This window comes from Haliotis rubra, unplaced genomic scaffold (assembly GCF_003918875.1).
Source record: "Haliotis rubra isolate DU_JTF1 unplaced genomic scaffold, ASM391887v1 Scf1120, whole genome shotgun sequence".
Classification (NCBI taxonomy): Eukaryota; Metazoa; Mollusca; class Gastropoda; order Lepetellida; family Haliotidae; genus Haliotis; species Haliotis rubra.
This window is the reverse complement of record NW_025765027.1, coordinates 200,359-220,760: the sequence shown is the minus strand read 5'-3', so window position 1 is coordinate 220,760 and position 20,402 is coordinate 200,359. Positions and strand designations below refer to the sequence as shown.

The 20,402-nt window shown below is 44.3% G+C and overlaps 1 protein-coding gene and 1 long non-coding RNA gene across 2 annotated transcripts; both read left to right on the top strand.

Moving 5' to 3' along the window:
* Positions 1-2,681: 2,681 nt before the first annotated feature.
* LOC124290086 lies at positions 2,682-7,740 on the top strand. Its single transcript, XR_006901829.1, has 3 exons — positions 2,682-2,770; positions 5,493-5,560; positions 7,319-7,740. It is a non-coding gene; the product is annotated as an uncharacterized LOC124290086 (long non-coding RNA).
* A 73-nt stretch (positions 7,741-7,813) lies between these two features.
* On the top strand, positions 7,814-8,439 carry LOC124290113 (DNA ligase 1-like). Its single transcript, XM_046726811.1, has one exon. It carries the CDS (start codon positions 7,897-7,899, stop codon positions 8,437-8,439), a length of 543 nt encoding a protein of 180 aa, XP_046582767.1. The 5' UTR covers positions 7,814-7,896.
* The last annotated feature ends 11,963 nt before the right edge of the window (positions 8,440-20,402 follow it).

Here is a 20,402-nt window from a genome sequence, read left to right as displayed (position 1 = left end):
CCGCGTTCTCGTTTGTACAGAAATGAGAACCCGTGAAGACCCGGGTTATATCTGGTCTTCAGGAACCCATGCTTGTCGTAAGAGGCGACTGACGGGATCGGGTGGTAAGACACACTGACTTGGTTGATGCTCATGGTGTTTATCAATGGACTGTCTGGTACAAACAACATACTTTAAACGACATGATGGCATGGCTCGTTGCTTTTACTACCGACGTGCCTGTGGCTTTGACCACGAGGTCCATCCATGATACGACCCTGAACAATCCCAGGGCCTTATGGAAAATGCTGCTTTAAAACTTTTGTGGACTAGGCCCATATACAGCCTCAGAAGAATTCCAGCCAACAAACCTGATCTTTTCCTTTTTGATAAAGCCAATGACATTATTTATGTCATAGGATTTTTTGTCCCTTTTGACAGCAAAGTGATTGACATGATTCAGGAAAAGCATGGCAAGTATGCGGACCTCGCCTTTGAAATGTCTCGCTTGTATCCCAAGTACACTGTCGTCAGGCTCCCGATTGTTCTCAGTTCCTATGGTTGGGTACTCCTGATCTCTTGGCGCAGATCAGGAGTGTGCCCGGGTTCTCCACCGCCGGGGAGCAAAGCCCTTCTGACACATGCTGCAGTGTTGGGAGCCATCATATTCTCCGGAAAGTTCTTGGTTGGTCCGAGTAGGCAGCGTTTCCTTGGAGAAGTCCCATTCGCTGTCTAGGCTGCATGTAGAGGGGGCAAGAACCCTGAGCTGATGATGGGCCTTGCCAGCCTGACTGTGCCAGGATCATCCGAGCCCTCTCTGCTGCATCTTTCTTCCTAATCTGTAAAACTAATAATAAACTGCGCTTAACTCCATTCCCTAGGTGAATGCTCAAAGCGCTAACAAAAGTCCTCTGGTATGTTTAAAGTTTGTAACTGGGGGAAAGATTAGGCTGTGTTTTAAAATTGATTAAACAGGTAGGTCTTTAATGTCCATTTGAAAGTGCAGAGATTTTCAATTTTGTTTCAAAAATAGGCAGTTCATTCCACAATGTTGCTGCATTGAAGGAAAAGGATCTTTTCCCAAACCATCTAAGCTTTGGGTTTGGCACACAGAGGAGACACAGCTCATCAGATCAAAGTTGTCATGGTGGTTCATAGCGTTTTGTGAGTTTTGACAGATAGGCAGGAGCAGAATGGTGATAGCATTGATAAGCTAAGGATGGTATCATGTATTCAATCCTTGCTTAAACAGGAAGCCAGTGAAGCTGGATTAGAAATGGAGTTATGTGGAATGATTTCTTGCTCCTCATCAGAATCCTGGCTGCTGTGTTTTCAACACGTTGCAACCTCTCGAGTTGCTCGTTTGATATGTTAGCCATACTGCTGCAGTAGTCCATATAACACCAAAAAGCGCACAAGAGCATGGATTGCATTTGTGGGAGGAAGGTGTCTGATAGCCCTGATGTCTCGTAGCTGGTAGTGACAGGACCTTATCGTCTGACTGATGTTTGCTTCCAAGGAGAGTTCATCGTCAAGTCGGAAACCCTGGTTCTTGACTTTGTCTCAAAACTGAAGGTCAGACTTCCCCCGAAAATATCTGAGCTTCCTTCACTTTGGCACAATTGGTACGAGTACCCACTAGCAAAGCTTCTGTCTTGCTGTCATTCAGCTTGGTCATATTTATGTTCATCAATTGCTTAATGTCATCAATGCAGACCTCCATGTTTAGACGATTCAACTGAGAGTCATCTGCATGCAAGTGATGACCTACCTCATTGACAGCAATCAGTTGACCAAGCTCACACGTATACAGGGTGAATAGAATAGGGCCCAGAACTGACCCCTGTGGAACGCCATACTGAGAACAGTCTGATCTGATGTGTGACCCTGACAATCACAGATTGTGTTCGGTTGGACAGGTAGGATTAATTCCAGCTGAGGGCGGTTCCAATCACACCAATGTTAGTCTCCAGTGTTCTGAGGAGTCTTTCGTTGTCTATCGTGGCAAACGCTGAAGACAGGTCCAGGGATACGAGTAGTCCAACTTGTCCATTATCAACAGCAACTTGCAAATCATTGAGAACACGGAGTAGTGCAGATTCATAACTATGACCCCTTCTGTATGCAGGCTGAAATTTGTCCATAAGATCATACTGACATGGAAGTGAAGACACACGGACCTTAACAGGTCTGTAGTTTTTAATTCTGATGAATCCAAGTCAAGCTTCTAATGAAGTCATAAACTACAGACCATCAACTCACACTTTCATTAACGATTCCTGTGATAACCGGAATCAAAACGTCAATATGCATCAAAAGAATAAACAGCAGTAGTAACGTTGCTAGTAACAAAGTAGTAGTACTAGCAGTCGTTGTGGTGGTAGTGGTGCCATTGGTGGTGTTAGGTAGAAAACTGAACATATTTTCTCTGCCTGTCTTTAGAAGGACATCGTGTGTTACAGTGAGTGAGTTTAGTTTTACGCCGCTTTTAGGAATATTCCATTAATATCAAGGCGGGAAACACCAAAAATTGGGTTTACTCACGGTACCCATGTGTGGAATCGAACCTGGGTCTTCGACGTGACGAGCGAACACTCTAGACTACGCTTGTATGTCACATAACACACGTGGCTATTATACTGAACAAACATATGACGTATTTGCGTACATGATTGGTTGGTCTGGTCATGTGACAACTTGTAACTGGAGGCAGTCAGTATATACCAAAGGGACGTGGTAACACGCCGCATTGTAATTGAAGCTGGACTAGGGCACAGTTAGCACATAGCTGGTGAGTAGTGCTGATAACTTTACTGTTACAAGATGTAAATAAATATTTAACCACTTATCATATGCATTCATTTAACCTTGCACTATTTAACCATGCGATGAATTATCCTAATATTCTTAAACTATGAACATTTCCATTGAGCATAAGAGACAGCGGAGAAGTCTAGTGGTTCAATCCCTCACTCGTCACGTCTAAGACATGGTACAATGTGTGGAGCCGATTTCTGGTGTTCCCCGCCGTGATATTGCTGGAATATTGCTATAAGATAAGCGGCGTAAAACTAAACTCACTATTTAACATAATGTAAATGGAGTTACGAATTTCATACGCCAGCCATCGTGGGATGAAGTGTCACACACGTTAAGGTTAAACTGACACTAGTAAGTTGTGGTGTTGTTTTTGACTGAACTGACATATCCTCACATGTACTTATAGCTATATCAAAACTCACTTAATATGTACTCATTATACAGGTATGCAAAAGGTACTGCATTCGCATGAAACCACGCGAGAGACTTCCTTTCATGTTCATGAAACCATGACACCGCGATGTCTCTTGTAGTCGTGTTTAACTTAACAAACGATGCGGTGAAGAACTGTTAGGGCAAGGGAGATAATCGTTGACTTGAATAAGATAATATACTCTCTCAAAAAAGAAACGCATCATGAAAATAGCAATTTCATGTAGCAATGAATGAAAACGTGATTCATTTTACAAAAGGTTTTGCTCTGTCCTATGGTGTTTATGTTTTGAAACATCACAACAAAACGTGCCATCCGTAAAATACCCGTATTTAACAGCATGATTTTCAATTTCGGCGTGTAGTGTCACAGAATACACAATTCATATGCAATGCACGTGAAAGTTGGGGATCAGATAGTCTCAATGATGGGTATAAAAGGTTGATCACTGCCTGTCGATTATTCATGGTATTTGGAATATTGTTGACGAACGCAAAATGCCACGTCTAAGTGAAGCCAACCGTCATATCGCCATTGGTTTGCTTGAAGCTGGCCAGTCTCAACGTGCAGTTGCCGGATGCTTGAATGTTCACCAAAGCACCATTTCACGGCTCTGGGAGCGATATCGCCGGCAGAATTCGGTAGCAGATGCCCCCTCGTAGTGGGCGACCTTTAGCGACAACTGCGGCGCAGGATCGCTACATCCGGGTACATCACCTGCGTCATCGAACAGCTACGGCGACCAGTACCGCTCGACATATACCCGGATTGAGGAGGCTTTCTGCACAGACCGTCGGGAACAGGTTGAGAGAGGCTGTTATACGTGCCAGAAGACCTTATTTTGGCCCTGTGCTTCGACAACAACATCGTCGACATCGAGTTCAATGGTACACTAACGTGCAGGCCTGGAACCTGCCGAATTGGTGTAGAATCTGGTTCAGTGATGAATCACGATTTCTATTGGAACGACGCGATAGAAGAATGCGGGTGTACAGACGTCGACGTGAACGTTTCGCCGACGCTTGCGTTCCCCAGGTGGACAGATTCGGCCGGGACAGTGTTATGATGTGGGGAGAGATCTCCTGCCGTAGGAGAAGTGATCTGGTGATGATCCAGGGCAACCTGACAGCTCAACGGTACTGTGACGAAATCCTACGCCCACACCTCCTTCCAATCATTTATCGCCAGAGGGAGCTGTTTCAACAGGACAATGCCAGGCCCCACACAGCACGTCACACTAGAGACTTCCTCCAGAACCACAACATCAATGTGCTCCCCTGGCCCTCAGGATCACCGGACTTAAACCCGATCGAACATCTGTGGGATGCCCTGGATAGACGGGTGCGACGCCGTAACCCTCAGCCCCAGACACTTCAGCAACACGCACAGGCACTACAGGCAGAGTGGGCTGCGATCGGGCAACACGAGATTCTGAAACTTATTCGTTCGATGCCGAGGCGATGCCGTGCAGTTCTGGATGCCCACGGTGGTCACACGAGGTATTGACTTCAGCGCCACCACACGTCTCCATGTGACACTCAAAGTGACTTTCCTCGAGTTGGTGCCACAGACGGAGAAGTCTGCATTCCCAGTGTGCAATTTCGATATATTTCATTGACTCATAAAGCCTACAAGATGTTTCAAAATAAACATAAAAATACAGTTGAAATTCCTATATGCGTTTCTTTTTTGGGAGAGTATGTGTACAGTATCACAAAGACAGTACGGGATATGGGCCTAAACGTTATGTAAAGGCAATAACGCCTAATACTGTATGTATGCACATTGTGGCCATGGCAAGGTGTGTTTTTTGTGTGTTTTGGGGTTTTTTCGGGTGTGTGTGTGGTTTTTTTTAAATAGTATTTGGAAGAATATATATTATCACTGGAAGGGCGGTAGGGGTAGCCTAGTGATTAAGGCGTTTACTCGTCACACAGATGACCTGGGTTCGCCTCCCCACATGGATACAATGTCTGAAGCCCATTTCTGGTGTCCCCGCCATTATATTGTTGGAATGTTGCTAACAGCGGCGTAAAACCATACTCATTCACTCACTCACTCACTCACTCACTCATTTCTCTGGTTAGTTCTATGTATCATTCTGTCAGTAATATTTACTGAGAAGGAAGGGTTGATGTGTCTAGAATAAGTCCATATAAACAGTTATCGCTCTGCTTTTTACACATAGGCAAAGTCTACTATTTGATAACTGAACAATGATAAACACAGTTGTGTTTATACCATTTTCTTATCCTTTCAGATTGTTCAGATGGCAACACCCTTCACAATGGCCAATAAAGGTATGTTCCTATCCAGTCGTTTGCTTAAGTTATACACTATTGCTGCATTGAAACTAAACTACCGGGCAAAAGAAAGTTATCCCGACTTCACTTTACTTTTACTTTTACTACAATTCTTTTACAAATAGGAATCATTTCCCAATAAATTAACTGAAAACGTATTGTAATGCCGGTCTTGCATTTGCCACAATTCATTTGGAACGAGTCAAGGGGTCAAAATTAAATATTAATATGCAAATCTGAGTCTAATCAAAAAGTGAATAAAGAGTCACATAATGAGACAGGAGTCAGGGACACCACTCCGAGCACGTCTCCTTTATTGACGTCGTCAGTCGGCGGATGACGTCAGCAGGATTCCTGTTCCATAGGTTCGTGTTGTGAGGCCTTGCGTGGTCATGCTGCAAAATGACTCCTCTTGACTCTTGGTTCGCATAAAGGGCATTAAAAGGAAGTATCAACACTTCATCCCGCTGGGCAATGTCCTTAGATGATAAGCAGTCTTATTATTCTCTGGCCACAAAATGCGCCCATGACGCTTCCACCATCGAATGGATGAACTTTTTGGCGCCAGTCGCTATCCTGTAGAACTCGAACTCTGCCATTGTACCGAACCAGCTGTGAAGAGTACTTTCGCCAAGTCACGTCGCTGCCACCGACCTACAGTTCGTGCCCATTGCAGTCTGCGTTGACAGTGTAGATGGGTCAGGGGCCTTCCACAGAAGGGTCTGTAGGCTCGTATACCATCCACACCATGACGTCATAGGACTGTTCACCTACTGAGAGCGTGTCCTCGTGCAATCTAAGTAACAAATCTGTTCCGGAGGTTACCGGTCTTCGACTGGTGTCGTGACTCTTGGTCTTCCCTATCTTAGGTGGTCCTAGGTATGGTCTGTTTGCTGGCAGCAGTTTATCAATTTGCTGATGATGGTCTGGATACTGTTCTTGCCAGCTGACGTTGTGAATCCCCGATATTGGCCATACCGATCGCCCTGTCTCGTTGTGCTTGTGCAAAGTTTGGAATATTCGTGGTGGTGTTTTGATTACTGCATGCTTGCTCTGTCCAACATCGATTCGTTCGAAGTTTTTGGACAGTTTCGCTGTTACTGGGACCATGTTACATTTTGGTGAACGTTTCCTGCTTGGGTTCAAACCTGTTTTCGTTTTATGTACAATTACTTTTACAGTGATAACTTTCTTTTACCCGGTTTACATTACTGTGGTATCGTTTGAGGCAGGCCATACTTTCCCATTTACATTGATCATTAGTTCGTCAAGCAGGCATGGATTAGCGAGCTTCGACATCAAGTACTACTGTTGAGATCAGGACCCTCATACTGTTTTGAAACCCATGAAGATCCGGGCCAGAGTTCGTCTTGAGCAACCAATGCTTGTCGTATGATGTGACTAACGGCATCCATTGCCCAGGCCCGCTGACTTGGTTGACACATTTTATTGCATCGATGTTCATGCTGTTGATTACTTACTGCCTGCCGCCATATGGCTGGAATATTGCTGAGTGCGGCGTTAAACAACAAACCAACCATACTGAACAAGAAACAGACACACTGATACAAATATTTTGCAATAGGTTCTCTTTTTTGCAATGACACACACACGTTCACAATGAATGATCTGGCAATAAAAGTCTGAAATAGGTCCACTATAATGAGTGCCTTGAAAATAACGCTTAGAAATAGTTTCTATCAAGAAGTTCAATTTGCAGTCAACTGATGTAATTAATGTTCTGTTAAGTAGAGTGTGTTAGGTTCGCTATTCTCCTTCACAGGAAAAGGTTCCGGTTTTCTGGAGAGGGAAATTCGAATGGTACTTGTTGGAAAGACTGGAGTAGGTAAAAGTGCCACAGGAAATACAATATGTGGAGAACAGATATTCAAAGCATCAGCGAGGGCAAAGTCTGTTACAGAGATATGTAAACAGCATTCCTTCAACCGTTTTGGGTACGACTTGCAACTTGTTGATGTCCCGGGCTTTTATGACACAAACAGATCACATGAAGACATCAAGCAAGAGATCATGAAATGTGTGGGTATGTCATCTCCTGGAATACACGCCATTCTTTTCATTTTGAGAATAGGAAGATTCACCGAAGAAGACAAAAATACACTTGAAACGTTCCTGCAGTGGTTTGGACAAGAAGCTAAAAGATTCGTCATTGTTGTATTTACTGGGAAGGATGACTTGGAAAGGGACGGTGAAACCTTTGAAAACTTTCTTGGAGATATTCAAACGACACTGAAGGAGTTTCTGAATAATTCAAATTTTCGTTGTATTGCTGTCAACAACAGAGGGACGAATGAAGAAAAGGAGGAATTTAGCAAAGAATTGATAGACAAGGTAAGATGCATGGTTGACGGAAATGGAGGCGAATGCTACACAAATGAGATGTACCAGAGATGTGAAGCTGATATTCGGGAAGCTGTGAAGAATGAAAAACTTGAAGAAAAGAGGCAGATGCTACTCGAGGAGAAACTGAAAAAAGAAGCCGCTGCCATGGAAGAAGAGTTAAAAAGACAGCATAGTCAAATGCAAGAAAAGGTGATACAATTTGAAAAAGAACGTAAAGAAAGGGACGAAGTAGATCGGTTGAGAAGACAACTAAAAGCCGTAGAACTGAGAGAAAAGGAAGAAGAGAAGAGACGTCTGGATGAAGAAAAGAAACGACAGGCAGAGCATGATGAAGCGTTGGAAAACATGGAAAGAAAGCTTCAGAAACAGATGCATATTGAGCAGAAACAGATGGAAGAAGAATTTGAACGTAGGAATGAAGAGCTGCAACTTGAACAGGCTCGTAAACAGATACGAGAAAAGATTGAAGGTGGTGACACTAGTATCTTGAAGCGTTTTTGGAGATGGCTGAAGGAGACATTTTTCTCGTGGATTACCTAAACAACAAGCAAAGGTTAAATCATAGAATATAGTATCATTGTTTGTTCGTGTTTCAAACATAAAATTTTCATCACTGTTTACTTTGCCTTTTAACCACCACCTGAATCCGTGAGGCAGATAATTACGTCTGATGTTCGTCTAAAGATTTCAAAGTGCGTCATATTTTTTTGACAAGATGACAACTGTAAAGTCAAGAACATATCGACATATTGTCCAACCTGAACACATGTTCTTATTTGTTTTCTTGTTGTTTATCATTACAGTCTGCAATATCACCCGTAGATATTCGAGTCAGATTTGGTCGTCAGCAATCCATGCTTGTCGTAAAAGGAAAGTAATGGAACCGGGTGGTCAGGCTCGCTCGCTGACTTAGTTGACACATGTCATCGGTTCCCACATGAGTAACCGGTGAAAGTCCGAGTTCGAATGTACCTTCAGCAACCCATTCTTGTCGTAAGAGGCGACTAACGGGGTCGGGTTGTAAAGGTCGCTGACTTGGTTGACAAATGTCATCGGTTCCCAATTGCGCAGATCGATGCTCATGCTGTTGATCACTGGATTGTCTGGTCCAGACTCGATTATTTATAGACCACCGCCATATAGCTGGAATATTGCTGAGTGCGGTGTAATACTAAACTCACTCACTCACTCACCAAATGAGTAGATTGGTACTCATAATGCTGATCATGGGATTGTCTGGTCCAGATTCGATTATTTACAGACCGTCGTAATATTGCTGAGTACAGCGTTAAACAGCAAACTAACACCAACCTCTGGGGCGTGGTGGGCGAACTGGCTAAGGTGCCAGGATAGTGATCCAGCGAGCATGAGGTGTCGGATCGAGCCCACCTGTGACAGGGTGTAAAAGTCTTGGAGTCAACTTTGTGTGCAGACTCTTTCAGTGTTGTCACAACCCCTAGTGTACAACGCACAACCCTGTGCACTCAAAAGCACCCACGAATCCGTTGGTATATGACCAGATGGTGGCCACATGACTGCAAAAGAAAAGTTGCGGGTACAGCAACGTGCAGAAAAACGTGGACAAAGCACTGTGACTATGTCCCAGTCCACCCAGCTATGAATGGGTACCTCGTAAGGATTGGAAAGCTGCACTAACTCGGTGCGCCTTTTGGCAGCAAGAGTTGTATACTCTCCAGGGAGCTGAGACTGATAATAAGATGTGCCGTTGAGATTGGCATCCAATGATCGAGGGAAAAAATACCAGCGCCATGAGCATGCACTAGTGCGTGGATATGTGCGCTATATAAATATCCAATAATAATAAATAACAGTTGCAAATCCGCGCGCAAAAGACGCGTGTTATCGGGACCCGCACGTAAAATCTCCAAACTGTTATCATCAGGTCACAAGCACTCCACAACAAAACGGAATCACATGATAACTCCGTGCCCAGGGTTCCCTCTTCTTTGAATGTAAACTGTCCACATTTTAATTATTTGTAGTATGTGAATGTGTTTCACTTACTTGGTGTTTTATGGGTGTATTTGTATTAGTTCACATTGTTGAAGTCACGTTGCATGAATCAGTGTTAGCCTTTATCGTAATAATGTAATAAAAGGCACAATGTCAAACATTTTCGACAATATTTTGGCCCATATTAATTGGGGCACATGTACTCACTTTAGCTTCCTATTCATGCAACAAAAGATGTATTATCCCTTACGACTTGCCTGAAAACGATAATTGAAATTTCGAAGCAAACAGCTTCCAAACAGAGAACACTTTCCATATATGGAATGTAAACAACTGTCGCACGCAGTGTTGTCGGTGTTAGTCGAACTGGTTTCAATCACATGTCATTCATAAAGAGCACTTCAAGGAACATAACCCTTGAAATCATGTTCCGCCGGTAGAGGGCTCGAGTGTCCATAAATTCTATATGGTAGCTTCCATGAAGGGTGATACTATTATGGAGAGGTATGCATTATATATTTTTAGGGAAGTATGGTGACAGTGTGCCTTTAACCCAAGTAATCATAGCGTTATTTGTATTTATGAAAGACTTCATAATTTGAAAATAACCGACTATACTGTGAATTAGAGGAATCTTTGTTGATACTGTGTAATGTTCATACTGATTTATCTCTTCTTGTTACTAGGGACGAAACATTCTAACACTGATTATCTCCCTTGTGTACAGGTGTATAATCATATTTTTGTATATTTTGTTTAATTGGTTTTTGGTTGTTGTGTTTTATTATTTAGTTGTGTTTTGTGTGATAAACACGGATAATTATATATGCTAAAAGCTACAGTAGGTGTGGACTTTAAATTGTCCGACTAAAGTTGTACATGCTCTTTGTATAGATAACATTCTTCGCCATTGTTTTTGTTTTGTTTTTTTGTACTTTGCATTTTCATTTTTGCTCCATCAATAAACAGAATTTCGTTAAAACACGGACTTCACACGGTGTTCAGGGATTCATTACAAGGTTCCTCACGTAAACAAACGTCTGGTACTAAGCGAGTCCTGTACTTGGTACTGTAAGGAGGTGTCTGATATTTACCGTTACAAATTGATGAAAAATAGCAATGTCAAGATTCTATACTCATGCCAATAATGGTTGTCACCCCCGTCAATTTGTTTAATTAGAGGGGTGTGGGTGGGGTGGGGGGGGTGACAACCATTATTGGCATGAGTATATAATAACAAGAGGTGAAGTAAAATGGAGGTTCACGTAGCGTCCAAGATTGCTACAACTTCCATTCAAATACTAATGTCTGTTGAATTGTGTGTTTGACTGACTGACTGAGTTTAGTTTTACGCCGCTTTTAGCAATATTCCAGCAATATCACGGCGGGGGACACCAGAAAAATTGTGTGTTTGAGTGTGAGTGAGTGTATGTGTGTGTTTGTATATCTGTGTGTGCTTTTATATTTGTGTGTGAGAGTTGTGAGTCTTTGTGTGTTTACATAATATATGTGTGGACATGTGGCTTGGCTGTTTGTGTGTGTTTGTGTGTGAGAGAGAGAGAGAGTGTGTGTGAATTGTGTTTTTGCGCCCGTATGTGTGTGCGTGTGTGCGTGCGTGCGTATGTACGTGTGTGCGTGTGTGACTGACTGCGTATACTCGTCCGGACTGATGTTGGTATTGTGGTGCTAGCTTCAGACAGACACAGCATACTAGCATACTACAATTTGTAAATCCCGAGCGCCACCCTGAGAGGGAGGGCAACGACTTCTGGTTTGAAGCAGCCTTGGGATCGAACCTCCGACCTTCTTCTCTACAGGCAGGCACTCTATCCACCGGACTAGGGAATAACATGTGACCATGTTTTGTCTTCCCCCACCCCCCCCCTTTTCTGTCTTGGAAAAATATTTGATGATAGCTTGTTTTCTGGAAGTAACACGGTATAAAGATAGAATAAGAGCGTACAGTCATTCCTGAATGTGTGATTTGTTTAGGTCACAAAAGATGTCACTTCAGGTTAGTACCAGACAAATGTGCATTTTCGTTTAGAAATGATCCATCCTTTTCAACTTGGTATGTACAATTAACAATTACGTTATATTACAAATAGTTTCGAATGGGAAAGTCCCATTACAGTGATTTTATTAAAGTACTGTCGGAAATGCTAGAAAAATGCTTTTTGACTTATATTTAAAATTCTGAGGTATTACAGTTACTTAAATAACAAATATCACCTTATAATACCTAATGTAGACCGAGGGAATAAATTTTGAGACATGCCCTAAAATGCGTTTTTACTGATGAAAATACCAAAAACTTAGAAAAATAAGAGGTAGTGGGACGTTATTTGATACAAACAATAACTGCCTGTGTTACGTCATCAGCATGCACGGTATCGACAGGTGAAATTGACACCCGAGCAAACGCTCGGGCGAGGGGTCATCTCAATAGATGTTTTCTTCAAAATGTTGAATATGTGTACGTATAGTATACGTATTGGTTATGTAAGGGATCATTTGTGTATGTGTGTTTGTTGTGAAATTAACATACGAATTACTGTACATTGGAAAGAATCCTGTCACTTGTGTTATCTTATCGATTGATTGTAAAACTGTGCAACGTTGTAATAAATGTTTTGCATGTCAACGGTATATTTCATTGCAAAAATATGGATGTAATTCGGTCAGTTTAATCTAGTTGTGAACATTGGCCAAAGCTTTAACGAAGTCACTGGTGTAGCTTCTTTAGAACTTTAGAATATATATATTATTATTCTCCTAAAGTTTGTAGACCGCCCGTCTAAGTACTCAAGGATGGTTTTACGTCCCGGTTTTTGCTTTTGAGACGGTCCCTGTCTTGTCTGATTTGGTTACAATATTGTAAACTTGTTGGTAAGACATACCAAAAGCTCTACAAGTTCTGTATTAAACCATTTCTATACTAATGAAAGGCTTACCTCTGTCTTTTTCAAGCACAAAAAAACTTATAAACCTTTGCAACAATCGTCTGCAAATAGTTGGCCATAGTGGACGCTGTGATAAAGATGTGCATGCATGACGGGAAACTTATTTATCAAGACTTAACATTTATATTAATATTTCTTCAATAAGAAACGATAATTAAGTAAAGTAACACAAACATTCAACATTTATTTGTTTAAGAAAAACGTTAATTTATATATTTACACCACCTTTATTATTAGCATAGATGTAAAGACTATTTCAGAATTCTGTTGTTGAACTCTTAAGTTGTTGTTTTGATACCAAATGCTCTTCCGTAAACTGCCCTTTAAATGCATGGGAATGTTAAATCAATTGAAATAAAAATTAGGTACACTATAGGTGAGTTGACATATTGACAACATAATACATTTATCACCTTTCTGAAGATATTAAGGCTAAAAACTATTTTTCTAGCATTTCCGACGGTACTTTAATCTTTCTTTTAAGAAAAATCGGTCTGAATTTCTATAATACCTATTTTGATTCATACCACGGTTTTTTTTACTAGGAATAACTATAGATGCCTATTTTATAAGTATGACAATTGGGTATCATTTCTTTGAATGTTTGAGTGAGTTTTGTTTTACGCCGCATGTAGCAATATTCCAGCAATAACACGACGGGGACACCAGAAAATGGGCATCACACCATCTCTTTGAATTTTTTTGTTTTTTTTGTTACAGAGATAGAATAGTCGTTGAAGTGTTAAACCCAAATAAACTCTGTCAAAAAAGAAACGCAACCCCTGTATTTTAGAGATTTTGATCTGAAGTTTTAGGACGACACGGCATTTTTATTATTTAAGACAGAAGTCTGAAATTTGGCAGAATAATAACCCAGATGGGCATGTTTAAAATTGTTATTTCAAAAGTCATCTCACAGACACCAGTTTGTCACCAGGGGGGCGTCTTTCTCAGTATCTCGTATGAGCACCACGCGCTGCAATCACTGCACGGCATCTCCTTGGACAAGAACGGATAAGACGCCGGATTCTTTCCTGGGGAATGGCTCTCCACTCTTCCTGCAGTGCAACGGCGAGCTGTTGCAGCATCTGTGGCGGCGGCTGACGTTGACGTACGCGTCGATCCAGAGTATCCCACAGGTGTTCAATAGGGTTGAGGTCTGGTGATTTAGAAGGCCATGGCAAGACATTGACGTTGGAATTCTGCAGAAAGTTCATTGTTGCACGTGCAGTATGAGGCCGGGCGTTGTCCCGTTGAAAAATCTCTGTGTCTGTTGGTCAATAATCGGGAGAAGGTGAAGCTCTAACACGTGGTTGATGTAACGTTGGGCTGTCAGGTTCCCTGGAACGATCACCAAGTCTGATTTCTGGTTGTATGAGATGGTTCCCCAAACCATGACGCTTTCTCCGCCAAATTTGTCCACCTGTCGGACGCAGATGGGCGCAAAACGTTTATGACGTCTCCTATACAGACGCTGTCTTCCGTCGTGACGTTGCAAAAGAAAACGTGATTCATCAGAAAACCAGATGCGCCTCCAGTTTTGTAAAGTCCGTATCCTTACGTTGTTGCACCACCTGAGTCGTCGGCGTCGATGTAGGGGCGTAGTACAGGTCCAACAACTGGTCTACAGGCACGTAAACCCGCTTCTTTCAGGCGGTTCCTAATCGTTTGAGCTGACACTCTCTCAAACCTGGTATTTGTGTGGCAGTCACGGTTGGTAGGGCATGCCGATTACGCAGGTGATGGACCCGGATGTACCGATCTTGAAGGGCGGTCAGATTCTTGGCCTTCCACTTCTCGGGCGATCGTTGGTCAAATTGAAGTTGTTGTAGCGGCTCCAAAGTCGGGATATCGTTGTTTTGTGAACATTTAGGTGCCGTGCAACAGTTCCAAACTTTCTCCGGCTTGAACACGACCAATGGCGATATTTCGGTCGGCAGCACTCAATCGTGGCATTTTTAACACAGCTTTTCGGCGACAAATGAATGAATATAATACGAAAGCACATGGGCTTTTATACACCCCTACATTAACTGCCATTTTCATGATTTGCATGTGTTTTATTTGTGCGAAGTCACCATGAGGGTCATTTCATGCGTTGTGACGGAATAAGCAATAAAATACACTTATGCGTACAAATGCAGTTGTTTGGATGGTAATCTTCATTAATTACGTGTATAATTTCAATACATTCGAATAAAATTTAGTTTGGAAGCAATAACTTCATTCAAACGAATTTTTCATATCTGAGGACAGGGGTTGCGTTTCTTTTTTGACAGAGTTTATATCACTCTCTCAATCACTCATTGAGTACTGTGGAAATCTTACAATGTTTACACCTAAAACATTAGGTCCATCAATGTTCTGGGACTGGCACTAATTCTGTAATTCATACTGTCAATAGATTCTAAATGCTCTATACGCCGCCTGTGTCCACGTACTGTGTCCACTTTTAACCACTCAGTGCGGCTGTTGCTGATTATTTTGAGTAACCAAATGCGCTGCATCAGGGATTGTCATTGCGATTTCAGACCTCTGATTGGCCAAACAGATTAGAGTATATTTTATTTAATCAACTTTTCATTACGTGACCAATTGAAAGTAAACTGACTACACTGGAATCAGAAAAATGGTTACACGATGTCTGTGATGACACTGGTCACATTAATGGAAATAGGCTGAAAACGTTTAGACGTTTCAAGACCTCTTTACATACATCGTTTTATGTTCGCGTAATTATAGATAGGCAACACAGAAGCACGTTGGCCAAATTACGTTGCAGTTCTCTCCCTTTGGAGATAGAAGTTGGGAGATAATCGCGTCCCCACTCCACCTGGGTGTATGTAAGCTTTGTCACAGCCATCGCGTTGAAGATGAGATACATTTTTAGACTGAGTGTGAATTTTATTCGGATTTGCGTTACGAATTGTTCAAGTTGGCTTCCTCAACTGATACCAGCATCTGCAGTAAAATACACAAAGATCAATTTATTAATCTAAATGCAAAATGATAATCTTAATAAAACCCTAGCGGTAGTTGTAACTGCTTTTATAAATGGAGGAAACTCCACTATACAACATATATACTTTTCTCAATTACTACGGTAACCCTATTTTCAGCATCAAATGTATGTTCTGGGTCTGTGTCATTGGTACTGTGGCGGCTCACCCAGGGAACCGCCCGCGACTCTCTCTCTCTCTCTCTCTCTCTCTCTCTCTCTCTCTCTCTCTCTCTCTCTCTCTCTCTCTCTCAACCGCAGTGATCACGGCCAAATGCGTGTGTCAGGGAGAGAGAGAGGTGGGTGGGGTGGGGTGGCCGTGGCTTGGTGGGGCGTTCGTGTGGGATTTTGGATGGGCTGCCATGTTGTCGATGTCATAGATGTCATAAGTAGTGTACAGGGTCACCCTGGCGCCTTTTTCAAGATGGCGGCACATCCGGTCCCCATGGGCGCCGCCATCTTGGATCAAGATGGCGACGCCCACGGGGACCGGATGTACCACCATCAGGGGGAGATCACTCGGGTTCCGGTTCCGGTGGTTCCGGTTCCGGTGGACGCGCACGCATGGCGATGACGTCACGTCCGGTTCCGGTGGATGCGCGCGCATGACGATGACGTCATCTCCGGGCCAAGATGGCGGACGCGTTTCAAGAGGGCGGCCCCATCCGGTGGGATCGCGTGAGATCTCGCGGGATCGCGTGGAGTCTCGCGGGATCTCGCGAGCGTAGACGCCTTTCAAGATGGCGGAACGGGCGAGCGGCGGACGGGACGGGACGGGACGGAGAGGGAAGGAGAGAGGGAGGGAGAGAGGGAGAGAGAGGGTGAGGCGGACACGATGGTGTGGCTAGACAAGTGTGCGTGTGTGTGTGTGGTTAAAAAACATTGCATGGAGCATTCTTTCGAGCCAGGTGGGTGGCCCTGAAAAGGGCCGTTGTGATGGTATGGACGGGAAGGTGAGACCTCACTTTGTGGTGGCGATGGTACATAGACAGAGCAGGTCGAGGCCCCGGAAAATAAATTTCCCGGGGCAGACTTCATCGTGGAGATGGTTAGCCCCTTTGCGGATGCCGCCCCCGCAGTAGGTACACACGTAGCACGGTGCACCTGGGGCGACATCGAATTGGTTGGACGGCAAGGCTTTCCAACACGTTTGGCATATAATGAACTTCCAATTGGGTGGTAGACATTGCCATGTCGGTGGCGGAGGTGGTACTGCCGTGGATGGTGGGGCTGCCGCTGCTTCTGTCTCTTCCCTTTTGATGTCAGCCTTCCCTTGTAAGGTAGGGCTGCATCGTAGGCATTGCTTCCTACCACAATTTTTCCTGTAAGGCGTCGGTCGCATGACTTCTACTTTTCTTGTATTCATGTTGCATGAAGATAGCTCTCACTGACCCATGCTGGAGTTTATATATGCGCCGAGACAGCGATGACGTGTCGTCGATGACGTGGTATCGATGACGTCATGGTCGCGCGTGAGGGTTGTGACGTGGCACCGCTGACGTCATGATCGTGAGCTCTCACTATATAGGATGAGCGGAATGACGGAAGTAGTGTTACAATCAGCAATCATGGCTGAAGAAAATTGGGAGTTAGAACTGATACCCTTGGACACAGCATCGCCACCCCCCTTGCCGGCATGGCAGTGTCAACAATGTCATGGCTGCCTGCCTGTTTACGTCAATGGGACTGATGACTATCGTGGTACCTTCCAATGTGTGTACTGTGGCACTGTCTTGAAGGACACGTACATCCGCCGATTGACCCATGGAAGCAAGTGCCCCGTGAAAGGAAAACTGACCATTCATCCCTGCCAATGTAGGTGCCAACTTTGGTCCCTGGAGTGAGGTACACTCCGAAAAAACGGCCCTTTTCAGGGCCATCCATCTCTCCCAAAAGAAAGGTTCATTACAATGCCAACAACAATAATAAGAACACTAGGTTGACATTTTTTCAAACGTTTTATTTCCCCCGCTAACAAGAACACTTTGACAAAAGAGACAGGATTAGGGGCGTCCCTGATCTTTTGTTTACAAACGGTATGAACTGTAACATCAGAACTGTAACATCAGAACTGTAACATCATTACATCAGAACGATAAGGTTGTGTCCTTTGGCAGGGGTGTGGATCATGGTCAGCGCTTGTTGTTGTCTGTCAGGCGTGTGGGTTGAAACCAACGTCTTACACGTTCTTCATTGACGAGGGTATCGTAGGGATCAAACTGTTCCATCACTTCGTCAAAGACCATCCACGGGCACGATGAGCCAGTACATACAAACAGTACATTCCACAAGAGGCACTGAACCAGGGTTGAAGTGACTGGCCATTCCACCGTTGTTGGAGCCATCCGCGAAGGTCATGACATTCGAAGTCTGATGCTGCTGATAGGGATGGCGTCCATAACTGTCAAAGTAGTCCATGACACCTGGTACTGGGCGATACACGCATACCCAGTGTTGTCCTGGGAGATGACTGGGGTCCGTGTTGACAATGTAGGCTTTAGGATAATGTCCCTCCTGCTGTTCACACAGCACGGTGGTGGCAAAGTGATCGGGCAAAGGTACCTTGGTAGAGGGGTCGCAGCAGGGGATCCTGTCGTATCGAGGGCGCTCAAGTGTCTGGTTGTCAAACCACTGTCGCCGTCGCCCATCCTTAGACCATCAGAGCATTGCGAACCGCATCAATTTCAAAAGCGCCAGATTCCTCGTAGCAGACGAGCGTGACGGGCGTGGTAGGGTTCTGCAAACTGAAGTTCAAGTCCCAACTTGCCCGCCTGTCGTGGAGTAGTTATACCCTTCATCTGCGCCCAGATCTGCCGTCAGATCCACCACCCACACGGTGAATCCGTTCTTGAATTCGGTGCAGGGTGAGGTTGCAGGGATGTTCTTACCACAGGTGTCCCGTGTTGGAACAGGTTCATGTACAACTGTTTGAGCTGCAGGCACTGTTGTTTTGAAAGTCGCTTTTGATTTCGGTGCCATGCACTTCTTGCCCATTGAGTTTCAGCTTGAGGCTGGTCACGTTGTTGTGCTTGAAATGGTAGGGGTTCTTTTCCTTGCTGCCAGCAAAAGCATCATTGTCCACCAATCCCAAGACCACTCCGTTTGGGCAGTTGGCCTCCAATCAGTTGATCTTTGTGGAAATCGCGTCCTCCTCCTGAGATGTCGTGGGCTGTGACTTGGACTCGGTCAAAGGATATTTGGCCGACTCCTGGTGACATGTGTTTCACGTGTTGTTCCCGTATGGCAGGATCGATGTTGACTTGGCGCCGCGTAAAACTTCGGCTTTGGTCAGTTCAAATCGGCATGACTCGACGCATCCAGCACTCATCAAGCAGAAATCACTCTCTGGGCTGCGAATCAGTTCTAGTTTCATGGGGACTCCATCCACCAGGTACCGGTCTTGAGAAACAGGTCACAGTGGAGACGTCCTGTCAGTTCCATCGCCTCGGTGGGTAGAATGACCCCTCGTCCGTGTGACAAGTCCGAGGTTGGCATTCGGGCGCAGCATTAAAGTCATCCATTTTTCCAGCTTCATCGGTGTACCATCCTGACACTGGAGATGGGTCCCTTTGGCTGCCTGCCCATAACTCAGCAACGTTTCCAAATAGGCTCGGTAGGGGTAGGTACCCATGGAAGGAGTAATTTCCAGTTGGTTGTGTCCCACTTTGCACGCACTTCACGAAAGAGGGAATGCATCATGTTGTTCACCGTGGACACGGCGAGTGCCCCATCGCCAGCATGAACTGCATTCGTACCATCTGTATTCTTGATTTTGAGGCAGATGCGGAGGTAACACTGACTCAAATCGATGTAGGCATTGACAGGGTTAGCAATGTTAAATTGAAGGGGGCCTGCGACCGAAGGGGGTGCCAGAGGGCTGTATCGAATCCACTGACCTTCTTGGACGGACGTCACCACAGGGGGCACCGAAAAGAGATCCAGTTGGGCCTTGGAACATTCACAGGCATCCCGACGCATCATCTTGACCGCTGATCTGGACCACAGGTTTGCACAACAGGTCTGGACCACAGGTCTGCACAACACGTCTTGACCCTACGGTGTCTGGTGTTGAACTGAACTCCTCTTTCATCTGGACGACCCTTTATGCTGTCTGATCAGGGACATCTCGACCCCAACAACTACAGCTGGTTGTTGGTGTTGTACTGTGTTCAAAGCACGTTGCTCTTCTCTTGCATTCTTCTTCTTCTTCTCCTTTGGCCACCAGTTGTCTGTAGTTGTCATTGATTTCCTCCTCAGGACAAAACAGGCACAAGTATTCACAAGGGACTTCGGCATGCTTCAGGTGTTCTCGCCAGGGTTGGTCTGTGGCTTCCCATCGATGAATTTTCAGGCCGCAACAATAACAGATCACACTATCACCTCGTCCATGATAGAAATAGCCAGCCATGGCCATGTCATAAGGACACTGGGCCATCTGTATAGGCCATGTTCAAACGACCCTCAAGACGTTGATAAAACTTGGCATACCAGGGTGAGTAGGATTCTTCAAGCTGTATCCAGGTTGTGTCCACGAGGATGACAGAGGAGAAGGAATATCCTCTGAGGAT